General features: G+C 40.3%; 1 protein-coding gene across 1 annotated transcript; it reads right to left on the bottom strand.

Annotated features, from left to right (window-relative positions):
- Nucleotides 1-12,181: 12,181 nt before the first annotated feature.
- On the bottom strand, nucleotides 12,182-12,583 carry LOC122435610 (endogenous retrovirus group K member 7 Pro protein-like). The gene has a single exon (XM_043459772.1). The coding sequence runs from the start codon at nucleotides 12,581-12,583 to the stop codon at nucleotides 12,182-12,184; it is 402 nt and encodes a 133-aa protein (XP_043315707.1).
- Nucleotides 12,584-17,747: the final 5,164 nt, after the last annotated feature.

Below are 17,747 nucleotides of genomic sequence, written 5' to 3'. Positions count from 1 at the left end.
GAGCAGAAGCCCAGAGGGTCAGGCTCAAGCTGACTCTGCTTCTTTTAAGTGTGTATTTTTCCTTCTCCCTGTACTGTGACCCTTGCCCCAGAGGATTGAAATGCTGATGTATCTGGGGCCTGTGCACAGACAAATGTCTAATGTGTTGCCTGTGTAGGTACCAGTGTTTCCACTCAGGCACAGTCTGGCGTGCAAGTCCCTTTTGTCTCTCAGTGTCTATAAGTGTCCCTAACCTCTGCCACCCCTACATTGCTGTGCAATTGTTTTGCAAGATTTTCAGGGGTCCATGTGGACTTCTGGTATGTATTGTGATGTGCTCTATGGTGGAACAATTACTATCAGATATCTGGGCAGCTTCTGAGGCATCCTTTGAGTAGCACCAACAATGGCTGCTACCACTCCATGCAGGCCCCATCCCAGGATTTGGTTATCTCTATATCCTACTTTTGAGTCTTTTTCACAGTCATGGGTGTCACAGATCCAGTACCACACTGTGGTGTGGGGTGAGCAAGACCAAAGTGCTTGCTCAGTTTAGGCTGGAACATGCAGTGAGAAGGTTGTGGAAAATCAACCAGCCCCTAGAACAGACCACTGCAATGTACTTTTTATGTGTGGAGTACAGGCTTCCCACAGCTGTTCTGTCTGTCCCAGTGGTCCTCCAATCAGTTAAGAAAGTTTGCCTCAGTGAAGTAGGACCCCAGGGCTTGGGCATTGCATCTGTGGGGCCAAACCAGGCAATCGTCCACATGTGCAACCCTTTTTCTCTCCGAGTTCTCTCACAAGTGCACAGATCACCGGAGAAGGCAATGGAAACCCACTCCAGTACTCTTGCCCTGAAAATCCCATGGACGAGGAGCCTGGTAGGCTGCAGTACATGGAGTCACACGGAGTCGGACATGACTGAAGTGACTTAGCAGCAGCAGCAGCAGCAGCAGCACAAGTCACAACTTGATCACGTGATCCCTCTTCCTACATGACCACGAGTATATTTTTCTTACAACCTTGGTTGTATAAGAGTCTTTCTGCTAGTTTCCAGTTAGTTATAAGTTTCACATATAGATGCATTAAGTATATTTGATGTGTGAATGTGGGAAGGTAACATCTATGCCCTTTTACTCTGACACCTTGAACTCCTCCCTCTATGAAATATTCACTTCTGGAAATTTCCACTGATATATATATATACATATATATATAAATTTATATACATATATATGATAAATTATATATATATGACAAATTTGTATATACATATATATAAATATATATATTTCCACTGTAATATATATATATTACAACTGACCACATGTAACTGAAACTGCAGAAAGTGAAACCACAGATAAGGGGGTACAACTGTAATCCTATAAATATTCATGTATAAGCTTTGTTAATGCAAATGTTTTCAATCCTCTTAGGCATATAGGAGTGGAATTGCTGGTTCATCTGGTAACTTTACATGTTTAACTTTGAGGGGAACAGCCAGACTGTTTTACAAAGTAGTCATACCCCTTGCAATAACAGCAGTACTGTGTGGGGGGTCCAACATCTCTTCTTATTGTCTGTCTTTTATTTTAGGCATTCTAGACATTGTGGTATCTCACTATAGTTTTGATTAGCATTTGTTTAATGGGTAAAGATGTTGAGCTGATTTCCAAGGCTTATTAGCCATACATACATCTTGAAGAATTGCTTGTTTTTATTTTTCCTCATTTTTCAATGAGGTTATTACACCTTATTAATTTTTATTAGAGTGTAATTACTTTACAATGTTGTGTTAGTTTCTGCTATACAGGAAAGGGAATCAGTTTATATATATATATATACACCCTTTCTTAATTAAATTACTCTTTTGGAACCACTATTTCCTTATTCTCTAAAATCACCATGGAACTAACCTGGTGGAAACCAGGGAATGATGAGTGTGATCATAGGTCATCTCGGTGCTTTAGACGCATCTAATATTTTGATTTGGATTTCTGAAAAATGAGCTCATAAACATGTTTTTCCTGCAGTGTCATCCCTGAGAAGTAGGAAGTCACTCATGATTTTTCTTCCTGACATTGAGAAAAATAACCACAGACAGTGAGATCAGCAGTATATCCTCAAAACATACATCACAAATGAAAATGCAGATGTGAAACGAATTTATCAAAGGAGACAATATGACATAGAGTGAAATCACTTTCTTACCAGTGCCTTATCATTAAAATATACAGTTAGATACTATTAAACTGGTGGTGAACAGCTTGTATTGGTTTTGTTGTTTAATTGCTTGAGAAAGCAAGGGTTTGCATAAGAATATTGGAAATAAAACATTACAACTAAATGTGAAGTAACAATAATATCTATTGAGGACCTTTTGAAATATATACCACTTACAAAATGAAGCAGAGCAAAGGCTAACAGAGTTTTGCCAGAAGAATTCACTGGTCACAGTAAACACACTCAACCAACAACACAAGAGATGACTCTACACATGCACCTCACCAGATAGTCAATACCAAAATTAACTTGATTATATTCATTTCAGTCAAAGGTAGGGAAGCTCTGTACATTCAGTTAAAACAAGACTGAGAATTCACTGTGGCTCAGATCATGAACTCCTTATTGCAAAATTCAGACTTCAATTGAAGACAGTAGGGAAAACCACTAGGCCATTCAGGTATGACCTAAACCAACTCCTTTAAGATTATAATGTGGAAGTGACAAATACATTAAAGGGATTAGATGTGATAAACAGAGTGCCTGAAGAACTATGTATGGAGGTTCCTAACATTATACAGGAGGTGGCGATCAAAACCACCCCTAAGGGAAAAAATGCAAAAAAGAGAAAACAGTTGTCTGAGGAGATGTTACAAATAGCTGAGAAGAGAAGCTAAAGGCAAAGCAGAAAGAGAAAAATATACTTATCTAAATGCAGAGTTTCAAAGAATAGCTAAGAGAGATAAGAAAGCCTACTTAAAAGAACAATGCAGAGAAATATAGGAAAAGAACGTAATAAGAAAGACAAGAGATCCCTTCAAGAAAATTAGAGATACCAAGGGAATATTCCATACAAAATAGCCACAATAAAGGACAGGAATGGTATGGGCCTAACAGAAGCAGGGGAGATTAAGAAGAGGTGGAAATAATGCACAGAAGAACTGTACAAAAAAAGAAAAATCTTTATGTCCCGGATAAGAATGATGGTGTGAACAACCACCAAGAGCCAGACATCCAGAAGTGTGAAGTCAAGTGGGCCTTAGGAAGTATTATCATGAACAATGCTAGTGGAGGTGATGGACCAGCTGAGCTATTTCAAGTCCTAAATGATGATGATATTAAAGTGCTATGCTAAATATGCCAGCAAATTTGGAAAACGCAGCAGTGGTGACAGGACTGGAAATGATCATATTTCACTCCAAAACCAAAAAAGGGTAATGCCAAAGAATTCAAACTACCACACAATTGTGCTCATTTCACATGTTCTACGGTAATGCTCAAAATCATTCAAACTAGCCTCAGCAATACATGAGCCAAAAACTTCCAGATGTTCAAGATGTATTTAGAAAAGGCCTAAGAACAAGAGATAAAATTGCCAGCAAGAGTTGGATCATAGAAAAAGCAAGGGGATTACAGAAAATATCTACCTCTGCTTCATTGACTATGCTAAAACCATTGACTGGGTGGATCACAACAAATTGTGGACAATTCTAAAAGAGATGAGAATAAAAGGGCACCTTATCTGACTTCTGAGAAACCTGTATGCAAGTCAAAGAAGCAACAGTTAAAACTGGACATGGAACAGCAAACTCTTCAAAATAGGGAAAGGGGTATGTCAAGGCTGTTTATTGTCACCCTGCTTATTTAACTTTTATACAGGGTACACCATGTGAAATGCTGGACTGGATGAATCTCAAGCTGAATTCAAAATTGCTGGAAGAAACATCAGTAACGTGAGATATGCATATGGCACCACCAAAATGGCAAAAAGTGAAGAGGAACGAAAGAGTTTCTTTATGAAGGTGAAAGAAGAGAGTGACAAAGCTGTCTTAAAACTCAACATTCAAAATACTAAGATCATGACATCTGGTCCCATCACTTCATGGCAAATGAAGTGAAGTGAAGTGAAAGCCGCTCAGTTGTTTCTAACTCTTTGGGATCCCATGGACTATACAGTCCATGGCATTCTCTAGGCCAGGATACTGGAGTGGGTAGCCTTTCCCTTCTTCAGGGGATCTTCCCAACCAAGGGATCGAACTCAGGTCTCCCACATTGCAGGTGTATTCTTTACCTTCTGAGCAATCAGGGAAGTCCTTCATGGCAAACAGATGGGAAAAAAATGGAAACAGTGACAGACTTTATTGTCTTGGGCTCCAAAATCACTGCTGATGGTGGCTGCAGCCATGAAATTAAAAACTGCTTGTTCCTTGGAAGAAAAGCTATGACCAACCTAGACAGCATATTAAAAAGCAGAGACATCACTTTACTAACAAAGGTCCATAAAGTCAAAGCTATGGCTTTTCCAGTAGTCATGTGAGAGGTGGACCACAAAAGAAGGCTGAGCACCAAAAATTTGATGCTTTTGAACAGTGGTGCTGGAGACAACGCTTGAGAGTCCCTTGGGCAGCAAGGAGATCAAACCACTCAATCTTAAAGGAAATCAACCCTGAATGTTTACTGGAAGGACTGATGCTGAAGCTCCAATTCTTTGGCCACCTGAGGCAAAGAACTGACTCATTGGGCAAAACCTTGATGCTGGGAAAGATTGAGGGAGGAGGAGAAGTGGATGGCAGAAAATGAGATGATTGGCTGGTATCATTGACTCAATAGACATGAGTTGGACAAACTCTGGGAGGTAGCAAAGGACAGGGAAACTTGGCACACTGCAGCCCAGGGAGTCTCAAAGAGTCAGACATGACTAAGCAACTGAACAATAATCACAACCACTTACATGTTAGCACTTGCTATTTTGATGAAATTTTTTTGGCCTAGTTCAAATTTGATATAAAGTTAATATTATTTTCCATCTAAGAAACATAGTTAGTGTATATACAGGTAAAAATTGACAGCCTTTAAACCTAAATTCAAATCCTGAAAGATGATACTGTGAAAGTGCTGCACTCAAAATGCCAGCAAGTTTGGAAAACTCAGCAGTGGCCACAGGACTGGAAAAGGTCAGTTTTCATTCCAATCCCAAAGAAAGACAATGCCAAAGAATGCTCAAACTACCACACAATTGCACTCATCTCACACGCTAGTAAAGTAATGCTCAAAATTCTCCAAGCCAGATTTCAGCAATATGTGAACCATGAACTTCCAGATGTTCAAGCTAGTTTTAGAAAGGGCACAGGAACCAGAGATCAAATTGCCAACATCCACTGGATCATCAAAAAAGCAAGAGAGTTCAAAAAAACAAAAAACATTTATTTCTGCTTTATTGACTATGCCAAAGCCTTTGACTATGTGGATCACAACAAACTGGAAAATCCTGAAAGAGATGAGAATACCAAACTACCTGACCTGCCTCCTGAGAAATCTGTATGCAGGCCAGAAGGCAACAGTTAGAATTGGACATGGAACAACAGACTGGTTTCAAATAGGACAAGGGGTACCTCAAGGCTGTATATTGTCATCCTACTTATTTAACTTATATGCAGAGTATATCATGAGAAATGCTGGGCTGGGGGAAGCACAATCTGGAATCAAGATTGCCAGGAGAAATATCAGTAACCTCAGATATGCAGATGACACCACCCTTATGGCAGAAAGTGAAGAAGAACTAAAGAGCCTCTTGGTGAAAGTGAAAGAGGAGAGTGAAAAAGTTGTCTTAAAACTCAACATTCAGAAAACTAAGATCATGACATCTGGTTCCATCACTTCATGGCAAATAGATGGGGAGACAGTTGAAACAGTGGCTGACTTTATTTTTCTGGGCTCCAAAATCACTGCAGATGATGACTGCAGCCATGAAATTAAAAGACACTTACTCCTTCGAAGCAAAGTTACGACCAACATGGACAGCATATTAAAAAACAGATGCATTACTTGTCCAATCAAGTTCTATCTAGTCAAGGCTATGGATTCTCCAGTGGTCATGTATGGATGTGATAATTGGACTATAAAGAAAGTTGAGTGCCAAAGAATTGATGCTTTTGAGCTGTGGTGTTGGAGAAGACTGTTGAGAGTCCTTTCAGCTGCAAGAAGATCCAACCAGTTCATTCTAAAGGAGATCAGTCCTGGATGTTCATTGGAAGGACTGATTTTCAAGCTGAAACTCCAACACTTTGGCCGCCTGATGCAAAGAACTGACTCATTTGAAAAAACTCTGATGCTGGGAAAGATTGAGTGATGGAGGACAAGGGGACGACTGCCGAGGTCCAGCCACGGCAGGACCAGGAATACCCAAGGGATGAGTGGCGTCGGCAAGGAAGACAGACAGACACAGAGAAGGTTGCATAGAAGAGGTAGCTTTTTTTTTTTTTTTTTTTTTCTTTTTTTTATTTTTAGGATAGCTCAGTTTTTATAGAATGAATGCTACCTCCCCCTTAAGTCACCACATATTACATCAGATATTGGTTTGTGCTTCCGTCAATATTTTTCCCCATGTTTTTCCCCTAAGCATTCATCTAGAACGTTTCCCATTACAGGGTTTATACTTAAATGTCCTGTACATAGTCTTCTTGCCTCAATGGCCTAACATTCTCACTCTAACAAAAACAATGTTCCACAAATCTCAGGTATAATTTAAGTTCTTTGGACAATGAAACAATACATGGGAAGGGTCACAGTAACATGTTTGACATTTCTGAAAATACTACCATGAGAAAAACCTGATATTTTTCTTTACCTGAAACCACAAAATCTCAATTTACAACGATTAACTATTAAACAGCAAAAACAACTCTAAAGCAGCAAAACACCTCTATTAATAGTAAGATAATGGCAGTAAAGCTGGTTAATATAAATCTTCTGATAAAATCCTATATGCCCCATTTTCTAATTTTACAAAAATACTCATAATATCACATGTTGTTTAAAAAAGGGAAACAATGAACAAATAGCAGCAAGGAAATAGCAATAGTGAAAACCCTTTCAACCAAGGAGCAAGTAAACTAAAGCAGTATATCTGCTTCTAAATCTAAATACCTCTACTCTTTTCTATTCTAGAACATTATAATCTTTCAAGCAAGCAGCCAAACTATACCTGTGGCCTTTTCTTTTATGACTTGATGTTTATGGTCATGTCCTGAGCCAGATCAATCTTGAGCATTTCCAAAAAGGCTTGGACTTTTCCATCAAGTCCTTATTACTATATATTATCATTTCCAAAAATTAATAGAAAGCCCAACAACAGTAAGACAGAAGGAAGAAAGGGACATACCGGGCCCCTGGGACAACCTCGAGGGGAAGAGCTGCCTTGCAGGTTCCTTTCTCTTCCCGGCGGCTCCAGAGGGGACATATTGGGCCCCTGGGGCAACCCCATGTGAGTAAGAGCTGCCTTGCAGGTTCCTCTCTCATCCCATGACCTTGTCACGGACTGGTTGCATCCCAGCGCCTCCCAACATCTCCCCCTTTTTTATTTTTTAGAAGTGCAGAATGGAGTTCCCGAGAGACCTCTTTGATGCTCTTCATCAGGATCCTAACAATGCAGGGAATTAGAAGAAATAAAATTACAACTATAAAAATAGATGCCACAATTCCCAAGACAGACGACAGCAGATTATTGTGAGAGACAAAATCTGAAAGGCTCGTAAAAAAATCATTGGCAGTTTGAGCAATGGAAAAGTCAAGATGAGATTGGCCTATGTCTTTGATTTCCTGATGGAGCTTGGTTAAATCTATACTGGTATCAGAACTATTGCAAATCCCGACAATGTGATTGCGAACTTGGTCCCAAGAATATGAAGAATCATTAACTTTTAAAGGAGTAACGCAAATCCATCTATATTCTGCATGACATTTAAGAGACAAACAGACACGTAAAGCCTGAAGCTCAGTTCCTATATGTAATAAAGCTTCTTCTAAAGCATCTACTTTAGCTTCTAATTTTCTATCAATAGTTTATTGGGTAGCAAGAGTAAGTGAAACGTTCTTAGATAGATCATTAACATTCTGAGCCGTATGCACTTGCTGCGAAAGTGAAACTGCGGCAACAGTAACTGAAGCTATGGAGGCTATCAATGCAGAAATCCCTAAAATTAACAGTCCTATCAACCTACGAGGTCTAAGCAATTCTTTAACTTGCTGTAGAACTAGCAATCCATAATTATCATACCAGATACCCGTAATATTGACTGGTATCATAAGATAAGGCAGTCTTTTAAGAAGAACAAAGGCTTTAACATTAAAAGAAGAAGTTATACAGGTAGGTAATATGCATTGATCACAAATAACTATTGTAGGTCCTCCAGTGTAGGATATATTTGCAGTTTGTTGGAATCATTAGTATACATGAAAGCGTAAGGTGATGGTAAACAAGCCTGAATATAGTATAATATAGTTCTATTGGGCCGAGTTGAAAGTATAGAGCTGGTTACTGCTACATCTCTCCATAAGTCAGGCTGCCAATGTACGTACCCGTCCCTCCAGTATGTTAGCATTGGAGGGGCTAAGGCATTGTTGTGCCATCTAGAGGCAGTCACTGGCCAGGGCACCATTGAATTTTTCCAATTTACGAATCTGTTGGTATAATTTTTAATAGTTTTAGGATCATATTCAGGATTCGGATTACTCCAATCATTTATTGTAACATTTCCACCTCCAGCAATTTTATAATCAATGCGAGAGTCATAAGTACATAATTTCCATGGTGAGTACCCTATATCATAATTAATTGTATTCTACACTTTATCAGATTCATTAGATGGTTTAGATGGAGGTCCTAAACACTTAGAATAAGGTGGTGGAGCCTTGTCTTTAATTTGAATATAAGGATCCAAGATTCCTGGCAATCTCAAGAACATCGACCAAACATATCTGGCCTTTTGGCCATTTGTTGGTGAGTCAGTTATAATTGCCTTTTTAGAGGCTCCCACACAGCTGACTTTAGACTGTGTAATCATCATTTTTTAAGTCTCATTGTGTGGAAAATTAAAGCAAATTGGTGGGTTACTAGTTAGCCCATAATATGTAAACTTAAAATTAATTGGATATTTCCCTATACAATAAGGAGAATAGGATCCACCAAGCACTTTAGGTTTATCAGAAGTTACCCTTATTGGCATTTCATCTGAAGTAACAACCTATAAAACTGGTGGATCTGGAAAATAATCCCAATAAGCATCATGAGAAGAGACCAATATTACCTGACATGAAAGTAGAGCCAAGATGGCAAGGAAGTGGTTTTCAGCAATAACTGAAATCTTTTGAGATTTTACCATGTCTGTGGTGAGATGACAGAGACGCTTGACTTGGCCCCACGTTGGTCTATCGGCGCGTTGTGTGGCTTGAGAAGGTCGTCGATGCAGCCATGGTCTTTTATGATGATTCTGAGATGACATTCTTGCGAGTGATAGGCGGGCCAGCTGATCAATGGGAGGATCTTCAGGAGGTGGTGTAGATGCTGAGCTGGATGGAGGGGATGTCTCCTCAAGGGGATTCCTTGGTGGCGGTTGAGGGCATGGCAGTGGTGGCAATTTCCTTTTGGTCATCCGAGGCATCAGGGGCCGGTAATTTCTTAATGGGTTGTTGGATGTGTCGAATTAATCTAGCTGGAATCCACAAGGGAGAATCTGCATTCTGTGGAAAAACACAAGCATAGCCTCGACCGCTGGTTAATAATACATCAGGTCCCTTCCATTGTCCAGAAAGAAGGTCCTTCCAGCGCACCAGAGGCTTTGGGTTATTTTGTTCTGGATTCCAATGACGCAACATGGCCGTATTACCTTGTAGATCGGTATTGAGATTATTGAGCACGAACAGAGTGTGCTGCAAAACATGATGAGGGGAGCTGTACTTAAATTCTCCCTCTTGTAATTTAGTAATTTGAGTTTTTAAGGTTTGGTGAGCTCTTTCTGCTATAGCTTGTCCTTGAGGGTTATAGGGAATTCCTGTAGAGTGGGCAATGTTAAATCTAGCACAGAAATCTTTAAATGATTTGGAAGTATAAGCAGGAGCATTATCGGTTTTTAAAGCTTTAGGAATGCCTAAGTAAGAGAAGCAGGTAAACAAATGCTGTACCACATCTTTGAAGGCTTCCCCGTTCAGGCAGTAGCCACTATGGCATGAGAACATGTGTCTACAGTGACATGTACAAAGGACAATTTACCATAAGACTGAATGTGAGTAGCATCCATCTGCCATAATACATTAGGGAGTAGGCCTCTCGGGTTAACTCCAAAGGTCAGAGAAGGCAAGGTTGTAGGGCAATGGGCACAGGCCAGCACGATTTCTCGTGCAGCCTCTCTAGGAATTTGGAATTGGCATTTTAATGCTGAGGCATTTTGATGATGCAATGCATGAGAATCTTTAGCTTTTTCTAAAGCTGTAGCAATGTAAGGTTTCGTAAGAGCATCAGCAAGTTCATTATATGCATTTAAAGGACCAGGTAATTTAGAGTGCGCTCGAATGTGCCCTACAAAAAAATGACTTACTTCGGCTCCAAATCTGCTGCTGCAATTCAGAGAGCAGCTGCAAAATAGTGGTTTTGTTTTCTGGCAGTACTGCAGTCTCGATATGGGGAAATAGTCTTACCACATATTGTGAATCAGAAAAGAGGTTAAACTCATGATCTGCAAACATTGCAAAGGCAGCAATAACGGCCCTTAACTCTGCCTTTTGAGCAGAAGTTTCTCCTGTTAATATAACCTTATTAATATTTTTAGTAAGAATAGCTGCTTCTCCATTAGATGACCCATCTGTAAATATATTACAAGTTGTTTGCAAAGGTTTATTTTTACAAAGCACTGGAAAGATAACTGGGTGCTTGGACATGGATTGTAATATAGGACTGGAAGGCATATGATGCAGTACCTGACCTGAATAGCTGCCTAAAGCTATCTGCCAATCTGTATTGAAGCCTATCAAAGAATCCAATTGCTCTTTTGAATATGGTACAATAATCTCTTGCGGCTCCTGACCAAACAGTTCTATGTTTGGTTTACGTCCCTTGACAATCAAATTAGCCACAAGCCCAGGATATGGGGCCACAACCTTTTTAGCAGTTGCAGGCAAATGAATCCACTCTAGGGGTCCGTTTTGCCAAAACACTCCTGTGGGAGCCACTGCTGTGGGAAGCAGTATCAACTGCCAACTGTTTGCATAATCTAATCTGAGAACCTGAGACTGTCACAAAGCCTGTTTGACCCAGGCCAAGGCCCCTTTTGCCTCAGGAGTTAGAGCTCTCAGTGAAGAAGGATCAGCATCTCCTTGCAATATATTAAACAGAGGCTTCAGTTCTGCAGTAGTTAATCTTAAAAAAGGCCTGATACAATTAATATCTCCCAATAATTTTTGGAAATCATTTAAAGTATTCAAATGGTCAGTCCTCAGCTGTAAAGGCTAATGAGTGACTGTTTCTGAATTTCAGAGTCTGCCTAAATAGGTTATTGGAGGATTAACTTGAATCTTTTTGGGAGCAATTTTAAGTCCCCCACTTGTAAGGGTTCCTCTAATTTTTGCAGAGCTTCTTGCAAAATAACTCTATCTGCATATACCAAAAGTATATCATCCATATAATGTATCAAATAAACTTCAGGATGTTGGCTTCTAACACTTTGAATTGCTTTATTCACAAACTTTTGACAAAGTGTAGGACTATTTTTCATTCCCTGGGGAAGTACTTTCCATTGATATCTCTGATAGAGCTGTTTAAAATTCGTTGAAGGTAGGCTTCCTGTCCTGTATAGTCAGAGGGACGGTAAAAAAAAACAATCCTGCAAATCTATAACTATTACATTGTACCCTTTCGGGACAGCAACCGGGAAAGGCAGTCCTCGTTGCAGAGCCCCCATATCTTCCATAGTAGCATTTATTGCTCTAAGGTCCTGCAGCAATCTCCATTTCCCAGATTTCTTTTTTATAACAAATATAGGGGTATTCCAAGGGCTATTAGAGGGTTCTATATGCCCTGCCTCAAGCTGTTCTTGTACTAAGGTTGTGGCTGCTGACAGTTTTTCTGATGTTAACGGCCATTGTTCAAACCATACTGGGGTTTCTGATTTCCAGGTAATGGGGTCAGCATTACGAACAATGGCCTCCATTATGAATTTGGATATCCTAAGCCCAATCGTTGATTATTAACTTGTAGTTCTACAGGGTATAACCTGCCCTGCTGTTTTTTTCCTAACCCTTTCTGAGGATCATATTTTATTTGCAGCATTTGAGCTGATACTTTTTCATCTGGGCTATACAACAAAATTCCCATTTGGGCTAAAATATCTCGTCCCCATAATGTGAGGGGGAGAGAAGATATTACATAAGGCTGGAAGGTGCCCTGCTGACCTTCTTCTTGCCAAGATAATATTTGTGAGCTTTTCACCACCGAGGGTGCTTTCCCTAGACCTACAAGTTCATTAGCCGTGGTTTGTGTGGGCCAAGAATTAGGCCAGTCTTTGCCAGCTACGCAGGAGACGTCTGCTCCAGTGTCCAGCAATCCTACCATGTTTTTACCATTAACCTTTAACGTTTTCATAGGTCTTTTCTGGGTAATTTCTTGTACCCAGAATACAAGGTCACTAGAGCCAAATCCTTTGTTTCCCCTATCTGCCTGTGTGGCTGTGGATCCCAAAGAACAATAAGGCAAAAGTAATAATTGAGCAATTCTTTGATCTTTATGAATTTGTTGCATTTTAGTTGGGGGGTGAAATCATTACCTGTATTTCAACAGTATAATCTGAATCTATGACCCCGGGAATAACAGTAAGACCTTGAAGAGAAAGCGAACTCCGTCCCAAAACAATTCCCATGACTCCTTTTGGAAGGGGTCCCTTAACCCCCTTTGGTATTCTAACCACGGGTGAATGAGGAGTTAATATTGTTGCGGTGGTGGAACGGACGTCCAATCCTGCGCTCCCTGGGGTTGCTTGGCAGAGCTCTGAGATGGAACAAAGGGGATGAACGGGTTGAGAGAAGTTGCCCCTATCATTGTCGGGGCCTGGGGCTGGCCCTGCAAGATGTTTCCCTGGTTCTGAATGGGATTTCCTCATGAGGGTGCCAAAGGGGTTCCATCCTTGTGGAACTTTGATTTACAATCTTTTGCCCAGTGAAATCTCTTTTGACAGCGAGGACAAAGAGCCTTTGGGAGAACAGTTTCAGAAGAAGCACTATTGGGTGGTGTCATACCTTCTCCCGCAGATTTTTGAGGACAGTTTCTGCTGAAATGCACACTTTTTCCACAGGAAAAGCATACCCTCCTGTGGGCCTTGTGCCTCTGTTATGAGGTCTCACCATGTTCTGAATAACCTGAGGGAATGCTTGTCCCTTCAGGGCTGCTGCAACAGCTATCCCCTGCATCATAGCAGGGCTAACATCAGCACAAGCCCTAATGTAATCAGTGAGAATCCCAGACTTTTTTATTGGTCTCAATATTGCCTGACATATAGAATTTGCATTCTCAAAAGCCAGCTGACAAATAAGTATGTCTGCAGCTTGATTAGTAATAGCACGCCTTACTGAAAGCAAAAGTCGAGAGACAAAATCTTCATAAGGCTCTTCTGACCTTTGCTTAATGCCTGCCAAGAGAGAGGTGTGATCCGAGCCCTGCGGCAGGCCTTTCCAGGCATTAAAAGCGCATCCTGTTGCTTGTTCCAAGGCTAGTTTGTCTAATCTCATTTGATTCTGGGCACTATCATATTCTCCACTGCCAGTTAGCATGTCATGTGTTACTGTTTTAATGCCATGGCGTTTGTTAACTGCGCTTTGCTTTTTTGCCAAGTCTTCATACTCTGTTCTCCAAAGTAAGTATTGACCCCCTGTAAGACAAGCTTTAGCAACCACCGCCCAATCATAAGGTGTCATCCATCTGGCAGCGAGAGCATCTAACAGAGTTTGTGTATATGGAGGCTGGGGCCCACACATAGAGCAAGCCTGTTTCAATTCCTTTAGTAACTTCATAGTTAAGGGCTCCCAGACTGGTTCATCATCCTCAAACTCACCAAACACCATTGGAAAGCATGCTGAAATAGTAGGAGCCTCATCGGCATCCTTCAACCTCCTATGAGGGTAAGGTGCTCCATTACCAGCATATGGGGAGGAGGAGGAGCTGAAGGAGGTCTAGGTGGTCTAGGAGGTCTTGGACCAGATTTAGGAACCTCTAGCTTTAAAGGATTTTTCAGAGTGTGTGGCTTAGGTTGAGGTTTTGCCACAGAAAAAGTACAATCTCCCTCCTTCTCATAATATCTAGCTGCAGCTTCTTCCAAATCTTCTTCATCTTGAGGGCTCAGTTGATCATCATCATCATTCAAGCATGCTGCAGCCACCATCTCCCTAAGTTCTTTGTAAACTTCTTGTTTGGAATCCAAATGATCTTTTTTAGATGGAACTCTTTCAACCTCTGGGGTAGGGTCAAGTGCATCCCTAATTAAATTCCAGAGAGAAAAAGTCTCAGCTGGAATACCCTCAGGGCCATGATATGAATAATACTGTTTAAGTGTTTCTCCCACCTTATGCCAGGTGTCCATACTTACGGTGCCATCTTCAGGAAACCAAGGGCATTGCTCTTGTACAAAAGAAAAGAAAGATTATAAAGTAGACTTTGAAACTTTAATTCATCTCTTCATTAATAAATGCTTAATTATATCAATAAATAACTGTCTTTCCTTAGATTCTCTGTTACCCATGTTCTGAAATCTCTAATAAAGGTCTCTAATAAATATCTCACTGTTCACCCATCTCACCCTACCTATCTTATGCAGGGGGGTCTGCAGCACCCTAGGTGAAGTCCTAGCCACTCCAAAAATGCAATATTAAGGGGTTTACCCTTTGGGTCCCTGTTCGTGGTGCCACCTACTGAGGTCCAGCCCCGGCAGGACCAGGAATACCCAAGGGATGAGTGGCGTCGGCAAGGAAGACAGACAGACAGACAGACAGACAGACACAGAGAAGGTTGTATAGAAGAGGTAGCTTTTTTAAAATTTATTTTTAGGATAGCTCAGTTTTCATAGAATGAATGCTACCTCCCCCTTAAGTCATCACATATTACATCAGATATTGGTTTGTGCTTCCGTCAATATTTTTTTTCCCCATGTTTTTCCCCTAAGCATTCATCTAGAACGTTTCTGATTACAGGGTTTATACTTAAATGTCCCGTACATAGTCTTCTTGCCTCAATGGCCTAACATTCTCACTCTAACAAAAACAATGTTCCACAAATCTCAGGTATAATGTAAATTCTTTGGATGATAAAACAATACATAGGAAGGGTCACAGTAACATGTTTGACATTTCTGAAAATACTACCATGAGAAAAACCTGATATTTTTCTTTACCTGAAACCACAAAATCTCAGTTTACAACGATTAACTATTAAACAGCAAAAACAACTCTAAAGCAGCAAAACACCTCTATTAATAGTAAGATAATGGCAGTAAAGCTGGTTAATATAAATCTTCTATTACAATCCTATATGCCCCATTTTCTAATTTTACAAAAATACCCGTAGTATCACATGTTGTTTAAAGAAAGGGAAACAATGAACAAATAGCAGCAAGGAAATAGCAATAGTGAAAACCCTTTCAACCAAGGAGCAAGTAAACTAAAGCAGTATATCTGCTTCTAAATCTAAATACCTCTACTCTTTTCTATTCTAGAACATTATAATCTTTCAAGCAAGCAACCAAACTATACCTGTGGCCTTTTCTTTTATGACTTGATGTTTATGGTCATGTCCTGAGCCAGATCAATCTTGAGCATTTCCAAAAAGGCTTGGACTTTTCCATCGAGGCCTTATTACTATATATTATCATTTCCAAAAATTAATAGAAAGCCCAACAACAGTAAGACAGAAGGAAGAAAGGGACACACTGGGCCCCTGGGACAACCTCGAGGGGAAGAGCTGCCTTGCAGGTTCCTTTCTCGTCCCGGTGGCTCCAGAGGGGACATATTGGGTCCCCGGGGCAGCCCCATGTAAGGAAGAGCTGCCTTGCATGTTCCTCTCTTGTCCCATGATCTTGTCAAGGACTGGGTGCATCCTGGCGGCTCCCAACAGACGGCAGAGGATGAGATGGTTGGATGGCATTACTGACTCAGTGGACATGGGTTTGGGTGAACTCTGGTAGTTGGGGATGGACAGGGAGGCCTAGCATGCTGCAATTCATGGGGTCGCAAAGAGTCAGACATGACTGAGTGACTGAACTTGAACTGAACTGAACTGAAACCTAAATTGCATAAAAATGTATATTGAAAATGAAGCAGTATTAATATTTTTAAAAATCTGAAAGCATATGGTGATTCCACCTGGCTAAATGCTTGACATAATCTCTCAGTTTAAAGTGTTAATAATTCAATGCAATGTGTAAATTTATGCAAACATGAGATCATCTTCCTTAAAAGGAAAAAAAAATCAGTAAAATTTGCAATGTTTATAAATGCTGTTGTTCAGTAGCTAAGTAGTGTTTGACTCTTTTAAATCCCATAAACTGCAGCAGACAGGCTTTCCTGTCCTTTGTTGTCTCCCAGAATTTGCTGAAACCCGTGTCTATTGAGTCGGTGATTCTATCAAACCACCTCGACCTCTGTCACTCTCTTCTCCATTTGCTTTCCATCTTTTCCAACGATCGAGTCTTTTCCAGTGAGTCAACTCTTCACATCAAGTGGTCGAAGTATCGGAGTTTCAGTGTCAGCATTAGTCCTTTGAATCAATATTCAAAGTTGATTTTCTTTAAAATTGACAGGTTTGATCTCCTCAGTGCCCGAGGAACTCAAGAGTCCTCCTCATCACCGTAATTCAATAGTATCCATTCTTTGGTGCTCAGCCTTCTTTATGGTCCACATCTCACATCCCTACATGACTTCTGGGATAACAATAGCTTTGACTATACAGACCTCTGTTGTTAAATTAGTGTCTCTGCTTTTTAATATGTAGTATAGGTTTATCAGAGCTTTTCTTCCTGGGAGCAAGTGTCTTAATTTTGTGGCTTCAGTCAAAATCTACAGTGATTTTGGAGCTCAAGAAAATAAAATCTGTCACTCTTTCCACTTTTCCCCGTCTATTTGCCATGAAGTGATGGAACCAGATGCTATGATCTTAGTTTTCTGAATGTTGACTTTTAAGCCAGCTCTTTCACTTTCCTCTTTCATCCTCATCAAGAGGTTCTTTAGTTCTTCACTTTCTGCTATTAAAGCAGCATCATCTGCATATCAGAGGTTGTTGATATTTTGACCACAAACTTGATTTCAGCTTGTGTTCATCCATCCCAGCATTTTGTATGATGTACTCTGCATAGAAGTTAAATAACAGGCTGGCAATATACAGCCTTGATATACTTTTCCAATTTTGAACCACTTCATTGTTCCTTGTCTAAGTCTATCTGTTGTTTCTTGACATGCACACAGGCTTCTCAAGAGGCAGTTAATGTGACCTGTTATTCCTGTCTCTAAGTATTTTCTACAGGTTGTTGCTATTCAAAATGTCAAAGGTTTTAGAATAGTCGATGGAGCAGAAATAAATGTTTTTTTTTTTTTTTTTTTTCCCTCAAATTCCCTTGCTTATTCTATGATCCAAACAATGTTGGCATTTTGATTTTTGGTTCCTCTGCCTTTTCTAAATCCAGCTTGTGCATCTGGAAGTTCTCGGGTCACATCCCGCTGAAGCCTAGCTTGAAGCATTT

This window comes from Cervus canadensis, chromosome X, assembly GCF_019320065.1.
Source record: "Cervus canadensis isolate Bull #8, Minnesota chromosome X, ASM1932006v1, whole genome shotgun sequence".
Taxonomy (NCBI): Eukaryota; Metazoa; Chordata; class Mammalia; order Artiodactyla; family Cervidae; genus Cervus; species Cervus canadensis.
The sequence above is the reverse complement of the archived record's forward strand: the minus strand, read 5'-3'. Positions and strand labels throughout refer to the sequence as shown.

What these genes read in the sequence shown, in the direction of transcription:
- LOC122435610 (XM_043459772.1), bottom strand. Translation starts at nt 12,583, where the DNA reads ATGGTAGGATTGCTGGACACTGGAGCAGACGTCTCCTGCGTAGCTGGC.